Source organism: Otolemur garnettii, unplaced genomic scaffold (assembly GCF_000181295.1).
Source record: "Otolemur garnettii isolate 467f Iridium unplaced genomic scaffold, OtoGar3 scaffold00142, whole genome shotgun sequence".
Lineage (NCBI taxonomy): Eukaryota > Metazoa > Chordata > Mammalia > Primates > Galagidae > Otolemur > Otolemur garnettii.
The window spans coordinates 149,907-161,557 of NW_003852537.1; the positions used below are offsets into that span (position 1 = coordinate 149,907).

The 11,651-nt window shown below is 54.3% G+C and overlaps 2 protein-coding genes across 3 annotated transcripts in view; both read right to left on the reverse strand.

Moving 5' to 3' along the window:
• Nucleotides 1-1,035: 1,035 nt before the first annotated feature.
• Nucleotides 1,036-4,816, reverse strand: TRIP6 (thyroid hormone receptor interactor 6). The gene is made up of 9 exons (XM_012810839.2): nt 4,345-4,816; nt 4,018-4,145; nt 3,776-3,901; nt 3,134-3,517; nt 2,765-2,858; nt 2,519-2,688; nt 1,743-1,921; nt 1,384-1,504; nt 1,036-1,266 (listed from the first exon to the last, which is right to left on the reverse strand). Exons 1-9 carry the CDS (start codon nt 4,451-4,453, stop codon nt 1,135-1,137), a joined length of 1,443 nt encoding a protein of 480 aa, XP_012666293.1. The 5' UTR covers nt 4,454-4,816; the 3' UTR covers nt 1,036-1,134.
• Nucleotides 4,817-4,883: 67 nt separating this feature from the next.
• The window catches only part of SLC12A9 (solute carrier family 12 member 9), a 10,067-nt gene continuing 3,299 nt past the window's right edge, over nt 4,884-11,651 (reverse strand). For both annotated transcript variants that reach the window (XM_023518586.1, XM_012810838.2), the window contains 9 exons: nt 11,000-11,107; nt 10,794-10,905; nt 10,185-10,342; nt 9,989-10,071; nt 9,711-9,835; nt 9,369-9,561; nt 9,029-9,203; nt 8,710-8,856; nt 4,884-6,163 (listed from right to left, as the gene is read on the reverse strand). In XM_023518586.1, coding sequence (XP_023374354.1) covers nt 5,277-6,163; nt 8,710-8,856; nt 9,029-9,203; nt 9,369-9,561; nt 9,711-9,835; nt 9,989-10,071; nt 10,185-10,342; nt 10,794-10,905; nt 11,000-11,107 — 1,988 coding nt within the window. In that variant the 3' untranslated portion in view covers nt 4,884-5,276. The remainder of the gene's footprint in view (nt 6,164-8,709; nt 8,857-9,028; nt 9,204-9,368; nt 9,562-9,710; nt 9,836-9,988; nt 10,072-10,184; nt 10,343-10,793; nt 10,906-10,999; nt 11,108-11,651) is intronic.

Genomic DNA, 11,651 nt, shown 5'->3' on the forward strand with positions numbered 1-11,651 from the left:
GGACCCGGGGCAATGGCTTCGCTCCTTGGGATACACCCACAGTCAGAGCCAGTTCGCAACGAGCCGTTGTCCTCCACAGATCCTTTGCTTGGAGTACCTCCTGACCTTATCGGGGACGATTTCGCCCCGTCCTTGTCCCGGGTATGGGTTTGGGGAGCGCCAGCGTTCAGGAGGTGGAAGGTAGAAGCAACCATCTTAAAACATCTCCCACCATTTTCTGCTCCCACCAATGTGCCTGCAAAATCCATTGTTCCTGTTCTTTGACAAAGGCGCCCCAATTTTAAGCAAAACAAACAGATCTCAGTTTTAAACTCTAGCTATTACTTGGATGAGATAGGCTGGCTGGAGGTTAGGTCTTGAGCAACAGACAGGATCTGGCTCTCCCCAGATTAAACATATGTACAACCCCTCACACACACCCCTGAGTAACACTAAATGCCTTCTCCATGAAATATGAGACTTAAGATTCGAAAATGCTGCAGCCATGGTCACAGCACTGAAAGGAGGGTGTCTTCACATCAAACTACATTTAAAAGTGCAGTAGAGGCTCCGCGCCTGTGGCTCAAGCGGCTAAGGCGCCAGCCACATACACCTAAGGTGGAGGGTTCGAATCCAGCCCAGGCCCACCAAACAACAATAATGGCTGCAACCAAAAAATAGCCGGGCGTTGTGGCCGGCACCTGTGGTCCCAGCTACTTGGGAGGCTGAGACAGGAGACTCGCTTGAGCCCAGGAGTTGGAGGTTGCTGTGAGCTGTAATGCCACAGCACTCTACCCAGGGGGACAGCTTGAGGCTCTGTCTCAAAAAAAAAAAAAAAAAGTGGAGTAGAATTGGGGGGGAAGTAACTGCTGTACTAGAACTAAGACCCAGGGCCCACTTTGTGATCTTGGCTCTACTATTCAAGAACCATGCAATCTAGGAAAGTCACTTCTCAGTTCTGGCATTCTTATGTATAAAAGTGCACATAATAACAATTTTGCTTATGGTGGGCTACTGTGAGAATTATGACACAAGAAACTTTAAAGTGTTGTAAACTCTTGAGGGATTATTATTTCGTGATTGGAAAAAGAGAAGACAACATTTGGTGACAAAGTTATAAAGGTAGATGTCAGGGAGAGTGATGACAGGGAAGACTCAGCAGTCAGTGGTGACGGTGGCTGAGAGCTCTTGGATGCGCCAGGCACTGCAGGCCTTGCATAAGATGTGCCCATCCAGCGGGTAGCAGCCCTGACATTCACCCTCAGAGGAAAGCAGCAGCCCACACTCCTTGGGAAAGAAACAATAGCATTCTATCAGTCCCAGACCCCTGAGTTCCTCTTCCCTTCTGCTATACCCAGCACCCCAGATACTGTGGGCCCCTTGCTCTTGCCCAGGTCCTCTGACCTCACATTTGTAACAGCCAATGTGAAAACTGCGATCCAGAGCAACAATTCTCACAGTCTCCTCCTGACCTGGCTCAGGCATGATGGCCCCACCGCACACTGAACATCGTGGGGCAAACTTCCTGGGGTGGAAAAGAACCGAGAAGGGTGTCAAGGGACCAAAAATGGAGCCCAGAGAAGGTGGGAGTCAAGAGAGAATGGAAGAGGCCAGACATACCATCTTGGGTCTTGGGGAAGGGATGATGTCAAAAATAATCAGGGAGGATCAGGGGTTGGATATAGGATGGAATAGTCTGAGGCATGAATGAGGGATGAGGGAGGTAGAAAAGGTCACACATCCTGGCAGGAGCCAGGCCTGACCTGTGAAAGTCCTCAATGCAATGGATCTGGCTGGTGGCATCCACTGTGAAGGGGATGCCATCAAGGCCACGGTGACACACCACGCAGGTGAAGCAGCCAGGGTGGTAGGCCTTCCCCATAGCCCGCAGGATCCGGTCCAGTATGGGTTGGGAGCATGTGGCACATTTCTCCAGGGTAGCCTATTAGGAAAGAGGGCAGAAGGTCAGGAAGAGGAAGCCACATAGCCTCCTGCACATAGTATTTAACCTCTAAGCTTCAGGGGTATTATGGAATTTAATGCATTCCTTTAAAATGCCTCATACTTGTAAGGAGCGATGTCCTTCCCCTCTAGCAGCCAGTATTGAGCTACTTGCTGAATTCTCCCCCCGCCTTTTTTTTGGAGACAGTCTCACTGTGTCAGTCTTGGTAGAGTACCATGGCATCACAGCTCACAGCAACCTCAAACTCTTGGGCTCAAGTGATTCTCTTGCCTCAGCCTCCCAACTAGCTGGGACTACAGGCGCCCGCCACAAGGCCCTGCTATTTTTTTGTTGCAGTTGTCATTGCTATTTAGCTGGCCTGGGCTAGGTTCAAACCTGCCAACCCAGGTATATGTGGCTGGCACCTTAGCCACTGAGCTATAGATGCCAAGCCAATTCTCCTCTTCTTAAACATCAATTTGGGTGACGCAGCTTCAAGCCTTTTATCTCTTTTGGGCTTGGACACCTAATTCCCACTCTGGATGGAAGCCTCCTGGTACCTACTGCTGACTCCAGCCCCTAGCCCCAACCACTCACCACATAGCAGCTTTCACAATACGCCCTCCTCTCCACAGCATAGAAATGCTGGCCCCGAAGCTGGGCCCGGCATGTAGAACACACAAAGCAGCCAACATGGAATATACGGTCAAGGGCCACAACCCCAGCCCCGTCCCCGACCACATCTTCTCCACAGCCACCGCACCGGCCTGGGGGCAAGGAGGGACAGGGTCAACCTACCTGCTGTCTACATTGACTCCCACCCTACCCACAGAGTCAGCTCACCAAAGTAATCCCCACTGGGCGGGTGGTTCATGTCATGCACCAGCTTTTTGGTCAACCTCTCCAGCTCCTCCTCAGGAGGCTGGCTCAGGGGGACCTGGAAGGTGGCAGTCAAGGAGTTGGTCACTTCTAGCTCCAGATGCTATGAGTTACCCTAAGGGTAACCAGGCAATTTAACCCAGAAAGTTCATCTGAGAACATCTCAACCCAAGCCCCAGTGGGCAGTGCTAGCTCTTTCCCCCTGTTTCCTGACCTGCTTCCCACCCCAGACCTCTGACTCTGCTCAAAAAACAGACCCCTAAAACACCATCCCCGTCCCACTCAATGTCCAATTGAATGTGAAGACCCCAAATCTCTGTCCCCCAGACTTACCAGGGGCCCATGTCCACCTCCTCTTCCTCCTCCTCTAGGGCCAGAGACACCAGCCACTTCCTCTTTAGCCCCTGGCCCTGGCTCTCGCTGGCTCCTATAGCCAGCCCCCCAGGCTTCACCTCGGCCTGGGAGAGGAAAAGGGGGGCCTGGGAGGGGCCCTGAAGCCTGAGAGGCCCCCCGCCTAGGTGGGCCACAGCCTCTCACTGGTTGTGCCACCTTCACTTGCACAGGGAAGGCTGGGCCAGCCGGGGTGCTGGCAGTAGCGTAGGATGCTGGAGTGGGGCTCCCACAGGGGGATGCTGGGAGCTGCAGGGGTGGAACCCCACCTCCATTTAGCTTCAGGGAGCCCGAGCGGTAAGCAGGAGGCTGAGGGGGTTCATAAGCCTGGGGAAAAATGCAGGCCAGAAGGCATAAGCATGGCCCATTCCAGGACCCAGTTCCTGAAAATCATCCCATGTGTGCCTCCCAGGGAAGCACGGGCTTTTGACAAGGTCCCATCCTCCAGTAATCTCTTGTCGGCCCATGCTTCCTCCAAGCCGGGCTGAACACCACTTGCATGGAAGGAGGTGGAGGTAAGGGTGGCCTGGAATCCAGAAGCCAGAGGGAAGAGGCTGGCGAGTAGAAGTAGGACGAGGAGTTTACCTGTCGGTCTGGTCTCCTAGGGGTGTGACCACGACCTCCGTTAAGCTCAGCCAGCATGCTGGTCAGCAAGTCTATCTCAGCACCCAGACTCCCTGGGCGCAGACCCCCTCTTTCTGGGGGCAGCCCCTAGGTATGGAGCCAGAGCAGAAAGATGCAAGTCACTATCTCCTCTCCTGCCCAGGTCCCCCTCACATTCGGCTCTAGGGGACCCCACACACCCCACCTGCAATCTCAGCTCTCACCTGTGACCGCTGGGGAACTCCATGGGACCCCACCCAGGCCGGCCCCCGATCCTCTGGCACCCCTGGGGCCTGGTAACACTGTTCAGATGGGAGGGGGCAAAAATTGACCCTCGGATGCGGCTGGAGTGCTGGGGTGAGAGAAGAAAGACCGAGATGGGAGTGGGAGCAAAGACCCGGGGTGAGTGCTGCCCTCCTGACCCCTCCACCCTCCTCTTCCCAGTCGTGTCCCTGACGAGGCAGGATGCACCAAGGCCACAGTGGGGCTCCGGCAGCTGGTACCCCTGGCCTGGAGGAGAGGCGGCTTCTGGGCTCCAGAAGGCTGCTTACCGGCTCCGGAGGCTGGTGGCGGCACCGGGGCGCCTCGGGGGAGCGTTCTCCCCTGAGGGACTCTGGCGGGCTCTGGCTGTTTTGGGGGGAGCCAGGTGGGCCCCGACATGGCCTAGAATGGGGAAACTTCAGACAGCGGTCTGGGCCGAGGTTCTGGCCTGTACTACCTCTGCCGTCCCGCACCTCGTTTGGGACTCCAGGAAAGAAAGTTTTTCTGGCTTTTTTTCCTTCCCTTCCTCCCCAATTTTGGGGACGGCCACGCCCCCTGTGACGTCACTGCATTCCTGGGGGAGAGTCACGTGGCACCCTTGGCCCTAAACTGCCTTCCCTCCCCAAGTCGGCCCCCTCCTGCGAGAGGAGAAAGCTCTCCGAGGGGACTAGGCCCAGGGGCGAGTGTGCGGGGCGCGCTGCCACTGCTCTGGAGTCCTGAGGTCCGCCGCCGAGCTGCCCTGCACGTGGCAGCCTCTCAGCAGACTAGAGGCTACCTTGCTACCTGCCTCCCCCTCACCTACCCATCAGCAGAGCTCAGCCAGCCCATATAGTGTTTTGGTCTTTTATTCATGGTAAGCACAGTTAGAAAAATAAAACAGAACAAAAAACATCACCACCCCTCTGTGAGCCGGTGAGTCAGGCGAGGATGGGGAGACTGAGGTAGCCTAGAGTCGCGGAGGAGACCCAGCCCCTCGCGCCAAGGCACAAGCCGGCTGGGAAGCTGCGGACTCCCTCCCCTGCACGGTAGGTTCAGCGCCTCACATTAGTGCACAGGGGTCCCTTTACCAAAGGAGCCCAGGATCCCCTTAAGATCTCTGCGGGGCTCTGTATCCCCACAGCAGGAAGTGGTGCTTCCCTCCTCCTCTTCCTTGTCTTCCTCATCCATTAATCCGGATAGGCCACAGGCCTGGGCCCTCTACCTAGCCCCAGAGGAAGGGGCATCAGAGATCAGTGCAGGTGACAGGGGTGACCCCGTGAATGAGCAGTGTGGGGCCCAGGTCATGGCTCAGAGTCTCCAGAAGCGCCAAATAGTGCGGGTAGCGGGCAGGATCCGCAGGCGGCCGAGGCAGGTACAGAAAGGTGAGGGCCGTGATAGGGCCTACGTCATCTCCGTGGGCCTCAGGCCCACCAGGCCCTCCTCCAGTGCCACGCCCCTGCTGGGCCCGAACCAGGGCGTTGGCGCTGCATGCCAGGGCCTCTGCCTCAGTGTCTCCCAGCCCACTGTTCACAAAGTCCCCTTCCTCTTCCTCCGGTGCCCCGGGCCCAGCCCCCTCACCCCATACCACCTCCTGCACCTCAGCCCGGATCCTCAGTTTGCTCAGCAGCACTCGGAGACGCCCCTCGCCTGCCCCAGGGGCCTCCTGGGGCCCCAGGCACAGGAAGATTCTGAGCCGGGCACTATGCCAAGCAGGCACCATGCCCAAGATGGTTGCCATCTGCAGCAAGAAGAGACCACAGACATCCACATAGCCAGGCCCACCCCGGGGTCGAAGCAGGTTGAGGGGCCACACATCCACATGATGCAACTGAGAGGTACCCCCAGACCCTGGGCTCAGCCGTTCAGGTGGCAAGGCCCCACAGGCGCGGGCCAGAACCACATTCTTGTTCATCTTGAGGGCATCTGCCACAGTGGCCACGTAGTCCTGGGGACTGAGTGCCCGGGGGCTCCCAGGAGCCCGGGGTGGAGGGAACAGGGTGCTCAAGGCTGGGGACCCACCCTCCCTGGTGCTGTCCACAGGCTCAGAGAAAGCTGGGTCTGCCAGAAAATGGTCCTGTGGTGGCGTGTCATCGTAAAAACCCAGAACCAGTGTGTTGGGCTTCATGCCACCTGGGGGAAGAGGGGGTGGTAGAAAGAAAGAGACAGGATATCAGGCTCACAGAGTTTACAACATGCTGACAAACACCCACTCCATACACCCTGACAGCAATGTGTGTCAGCCATAAGGTATGACATTCTCACTGTGCTCAGGCTCTTAAGGCAACATTATGCACATTTGCATAATGACTTTGAGTTTTCCTAAACACTTTCACATGCATTTCTTTGATTATTTCCATGACTAATGTCCTCTGCTTAAATAGGCAAAGTTCACCTTAGGATTCTTTCTTTTTTTTTAGACAGAGTCTCACTATGCCGCCCTTAGTAGAGTGTTGTAGTGTAATAGCTCACAGCAACCTCAAACTCTTGGGCTTGAGAGATTCTCTTGCCTCAGCCTCCCAAGTAGCTGGGACTACAGGCACCTGCCACAACACCCTGCTATTTTTTTGTTGTAGTTGTCATTGGTCTTTAGCAGACCTGTGCAGAGTTCAAACCCACTAGCCCAGGTTTATGTAGTTGGTGCCCTAACCACTGAGCTACAGGTGCTGAGCCTGCCTTAGGAGTCTTTTAACTAAGGAGCACTCCTGAGCTATGGAGGAGAAGGTGCTATTCACTCCCAGCTTTAAGCAGTACACCCTTTTAAAGGGTGCTGAAATCTGATTCCACGAAGCAAACCGAATGCCCAAATCAGTCAAGTTTGTGAAGTTTGTGGCCTCAATGCCCAGGGTAACAGCACCCTAGGCCCTGCTGGGGAAAGATGAGAAAATGGATGGGAGCTGTGCAGTGTATTTCCACTACTGCCAAGTCCTAAAAAGGGCTGTCCATGGAGTGGTCCAGGGAGGAGAAACAGCTAATATCTGCATGCTTCTTAGGCGCTACGTCCTACAGAAAGCACTTGTATTTGAACTTTAAAGCAACACTATAGGCTTGTATTTGAACTTTAAAGCAACACTATAGGGCAGTGCCTGTGGCTCAAAGGAGTAGGGTGCTGGCCCTGTATGCTGGAGATGGCAGGTTCAAACCCAGCCTCGGCCAAAAACGGCCAAAAAAAAAAAAAAAAGCAACGCTATGAGGTAGGTACTGTTTGGTTGCCCCCTTTCACAGATAAGGAAATTTGAGACGCCAACCAGTGAAGTCATTTGCCCAAAGGCTGGGGCCAATCCTGGAGTAATAGGTGGATGCAGTCTATCTCCACCCAGCACAAGGCCATTCTCTGGGGCACTGAGCTGGACATGTGCTAACTAACCACAGTATCCAAAGTCCCTACTGACAGTTCCTGGTTTTTAATTTTTGAGCAACCAATGTGGAGTTGGATAATCTGTGCCCTTAACCAAGCTGAGTTTATAGGGAAACTTGGAAATTTCACCCCAAACCCCTTCTCATTAAACAGTACTCAAAATCTACCTGGGAATCAAGTTGTGTGTGTCAAGAGAATTCACCACTTAAAAGAAGGGTTTTCCCTTTTACTGGAATTATCTTCCACAGGATAAGTTTCATGAACATAGTGGTATCTTTGCACAAAGAGGTGAGGCTAGGGCCAGGTCCTGTGGCTTATACCTGTAATCCTAGCACTCTAGAAGGCTGAAGCAGACAGATTGCTTGAGCTCAGGAGTTCGAGACCAGCCTGAGCAAGAGCAAGACCCCCATCTCTAAAATATAGCCAGGCATTGTGGCAGGTGCCTGTAGTCCTAGCTACTCAAGAGGCTGAGGCAAGAGAAACACTTAAGCCCAAGAATTCAAGGTTGCTGTGAGCTAGGGCACCATGGCACTCTACTGAGGGCACAAAGTGAGACTGTCTCAAAAAAAAAAGAGGTGGGGCAGGGGGAAGGCCAGGTTCTCAGATGCTCTGGGCTAATAATGCTTGATGATACCCCAAAACATCTTTGCAGGTGTGATTCTGCAAATGAAACACCTCCTCCTAAGCACTTTCCAGGGTTCTGATTTACAGTGAGCAGAGCACTGTTGAACTTTAGCCAGCTCTAAGTGGAGGAGGCATGCACTCAGGTGACACACTGTCCCAGGATGAAAGAAGAGGGAAGCTGAACATGCATTTGGAGGAGACTGGAAGCCTCAGCACTAAGAGCTGGGATCCTCTGCACCATCTACAGCATCAGTCTCACACACCCCACATACCCCACACCATTGTTGCAGTCTCTGAGGGCCACAATCATCACACTTCCTACTCCTCAGCCCCTCTCACAGCTGAATTGCCATTTCTCCACAAATCCTTTACTGGCCACATCAGTGCCTAGTGGTTCATTTCTCTGAACTCTGGTGGTTAAAAGCCATCTGATTTGATGGGGCAGCCCGAGACTCAAATAATGCTCCCATTGTCCCCAGAAATATGCTCTTCAGAGCCTATGACCCAATTTTTGGCTCAGAAAAAAGTAAGAAAACCACAACAGTGTCACTCCATTGCTAGTCCTTAACTTATCCTATTAGACTGATCGCACTCTGCGGCTGTTATCTTTCAGCAGTGTCTTATCTGCACTTGATTGTGAGGTCTTTTTGCAGTCTGCAATCTGTGGTTTACTCTCCAGTGGAGGGGAGTAGCTCACCCAGGCCTGAAATTCGCAGCAGATGCTGAGCACCCTGGCGCACAGAGGGTGAAAGGGTCAGGTCCACAAAGGCCTTCACCTGGGCCCGGTCTACCAGGCTTAGCCACGCCCCATACTGTGGCTGTACCGGGTCTGAGGGTAGGGAGTCTGTGGAGAAAGGACCAAAAGGAAGCCATCCAATGTTGACCAATCTCACTTACTCTCTCTTAAAGTCCAAACCCCAAATAGGCCAGGGCAGGGCTCAGGCTGGTCGGAGGGTCACTGGGGTCTGAGAGGAAAAGGGAGGGGACAGATGGGAGAGGGAGGGAAGGCAACACACCGAGGTCTCCCAGGGTGACATGGCCCAGCACATAGAGTCCCCCCTTCTTGAGCTGGTTGGCCAAACGCAGCAGAGGCAGGGCGCCCCGGGGGTTCCCCACAAGGAGCAGCAGCTGGGGCCGCCAGAACTTCACATGATCCTTCCGGACATCCAGCCTGAGCAGGTACTTACGCACCTGGGGACAATGAAGAGGTGGTGGGGAGAAGGAGCCCCAACAGACAGCCCCATGCAGTACCTCTTAAATAGGAATGCCAATTCTAGCCAGGGAAGATGGGGGACCCTGGGCAGGGGATTCCCAGACTATTTCCCTAATCCCCACCACCCTCTAAGCTCCCCCAACCTGGTGGAAAAGCAAGGCCTGGCTGACGTAGCCCCAGCTGCTAGGGCCTCCACGAGCTGTAAGCAGGGCAGAAAGTAGGCCCATGAGGAGAAGGGAGCCGCCGGCAGCCCCAGGACTGATGAGAAACATCATGAGCAGACAGGAGGCCACGCCCAGCAGGCAGGTATGCCAGGAGAACAAGCTGAAGGTTGGGCTGGGTAGGTAGAGGGCAGAAGGAAGGGAACTCAGGGCCTGCCCCAAGCATCTGGCTGCCCACTCCCATCTCCAGCCCAGCCCCTGGCTACAAGTCTTTCCCATTCTTCCCTCCTTCTCTCTGGGGACACAGGCCGCTTAGTCTCTCACCGGAAGTTTGGGGCCGAGGCCCACTCCAAGCTCAGGCAAGACAAGTCCACGGCAGCATAGGCCACCAAGTAGAAGACAGTGACCACAGCGGCCAGTGTGTTCAGCTTCCCAGCAAGGAGCACCAGCTGGGCAGGGACCAAGAGGAAGGCATTAGTCCAAAGTGCCAGTGCACCCCACAAAGTGCCAACACATCTGCCTTTTCATACATGTCTCCCAACCCCATCCTATTCTGCCAGCGAGTAAAGTGAGGAGAAGGACCCCTAAAGATTAAGGCTCACCTGTACTAGGACCCAAGAATACAGTACAGCCCCCCAGGGGTTTCCCCCTCGGGACACAATTTTGGCTGGTGCCAAGATCACTCCTGTAAAAACAGAACCATGGCATAGCACAGACACATCAGCCTGGGCCAAGGGGAACAGAGATAGACTCAAGAGGGCACACTTAGAGGCAGCAAGGAGGCAGAGGAAAACACACCAAAGAGATCATCCCTGGCCAGGGCATGGAGAATGCGAGAGGCACCAATGAGTGAGCTCATGGATGCTGAGAGCGATGTGGCATAGATGCCAATCAACACCAGTGGTGGCCACAGGCTGATGTCTCGGAAAAACCCATAATCTTCCTGCAACAGGGTCCTGCAAGGGAGGGAATGAGGGGTGGACACAAATAACCATCGATCATAGCACCCTTGGGAGAAAGTGCTCATGACACTGTGGTTAGGAGCTGTGTGCTCTCAACTGACCCAGGCCCAATCCCAGAGATCTGAGTAATATAGCAAACCTGCTAAAGGGATACACTTGGCATTCACTGGTTACCTTTGGGCTGCTTTGGAGATAATCACCCAGTGGTGGTTCCTAACATTATATGCATAAGAGGGTAAATATTTGTGGAAATGCAAATTGACTAGAAATCCATTACCCACTCCACCCCCAAACTATTTCTGATAGCACCAGGTAAAGGGCTATCCATCTCCATCTCTCCTCCATTTTCCCTCCACCCCATAAGTATCTGCTCCCCAGCCTGCACTGCCCTTGGTGACCCAGGTGCACCACCTTTTTCAACACCCAACCCCATCCTCCCAAGTACCTGTCACAGGTGAAGCCAGAAAGGAAGAAAAGCAGGATGTAAATGAAGAAGGTGTAGGCCACAGCAACAATTGTGCCCAAGGGAATTGCCCGGCTGGGGTCCTTCAGCTCCCCTGGAAGGGAGAGAGGTCAGCTGGCCTCTTACTTCTTAGGTCCCTCAGGGTGGCAACCCCACAACCCAAGGAGGCAGCAGACAGCAATGCTCACCTGACATGTTGGCCCCAGCCATGATGCCTGTGCAGCCGTTAAAGAGGACGGCAAAGACGCTGGCAAAGGTCATCATGGCCCCTGTGGTATAGTCCTCAGCATAGCCAGCTGAGGGGGATTGTTCCCAGAGAGAAGACAATGTCAGCATTCCTCTTAGAGCTCTAGGCACCTTGGAGCTACCACCCTTTCCTCACATCCTATACCAGGCGTCCTCAAACTACGGCCCATGGGCCACATGCAGCCCCCCTAGGACATTTATCCGGCCTGCCGGGTGTTTTTGCCATCACTGCCTGTCCTGCTTAGCAGCCGACTCGTCCCAGGGCCCGCAGTCCGGCCCTCCAACAGTCTGAGGGACAGTGAACTGGCCCCCTGTTTAAAAAGTTTGAGGACCCCTGTCCTATACCCTGTGCCTCCCTCCACCACCGTCACCAGACCCCAGCCTGGCCCCGCCCTGGCATTCTTCATTGCCTCCTCTGTTCCTTCCTCCAGGCCCTCACCCATGCTCTTTCCTGTGATGTCTTCTTTCCCTGCGGTCTCAAACCCCACCACCATCTAGCTCTTGCCTTTCTCAGCCACAGTTGGGCCTCCCTCCTCTAGACTCCTGGGGCGATCAATCCTTATCTGCTTGACTCTTACAATTCTTTTTTTTTTT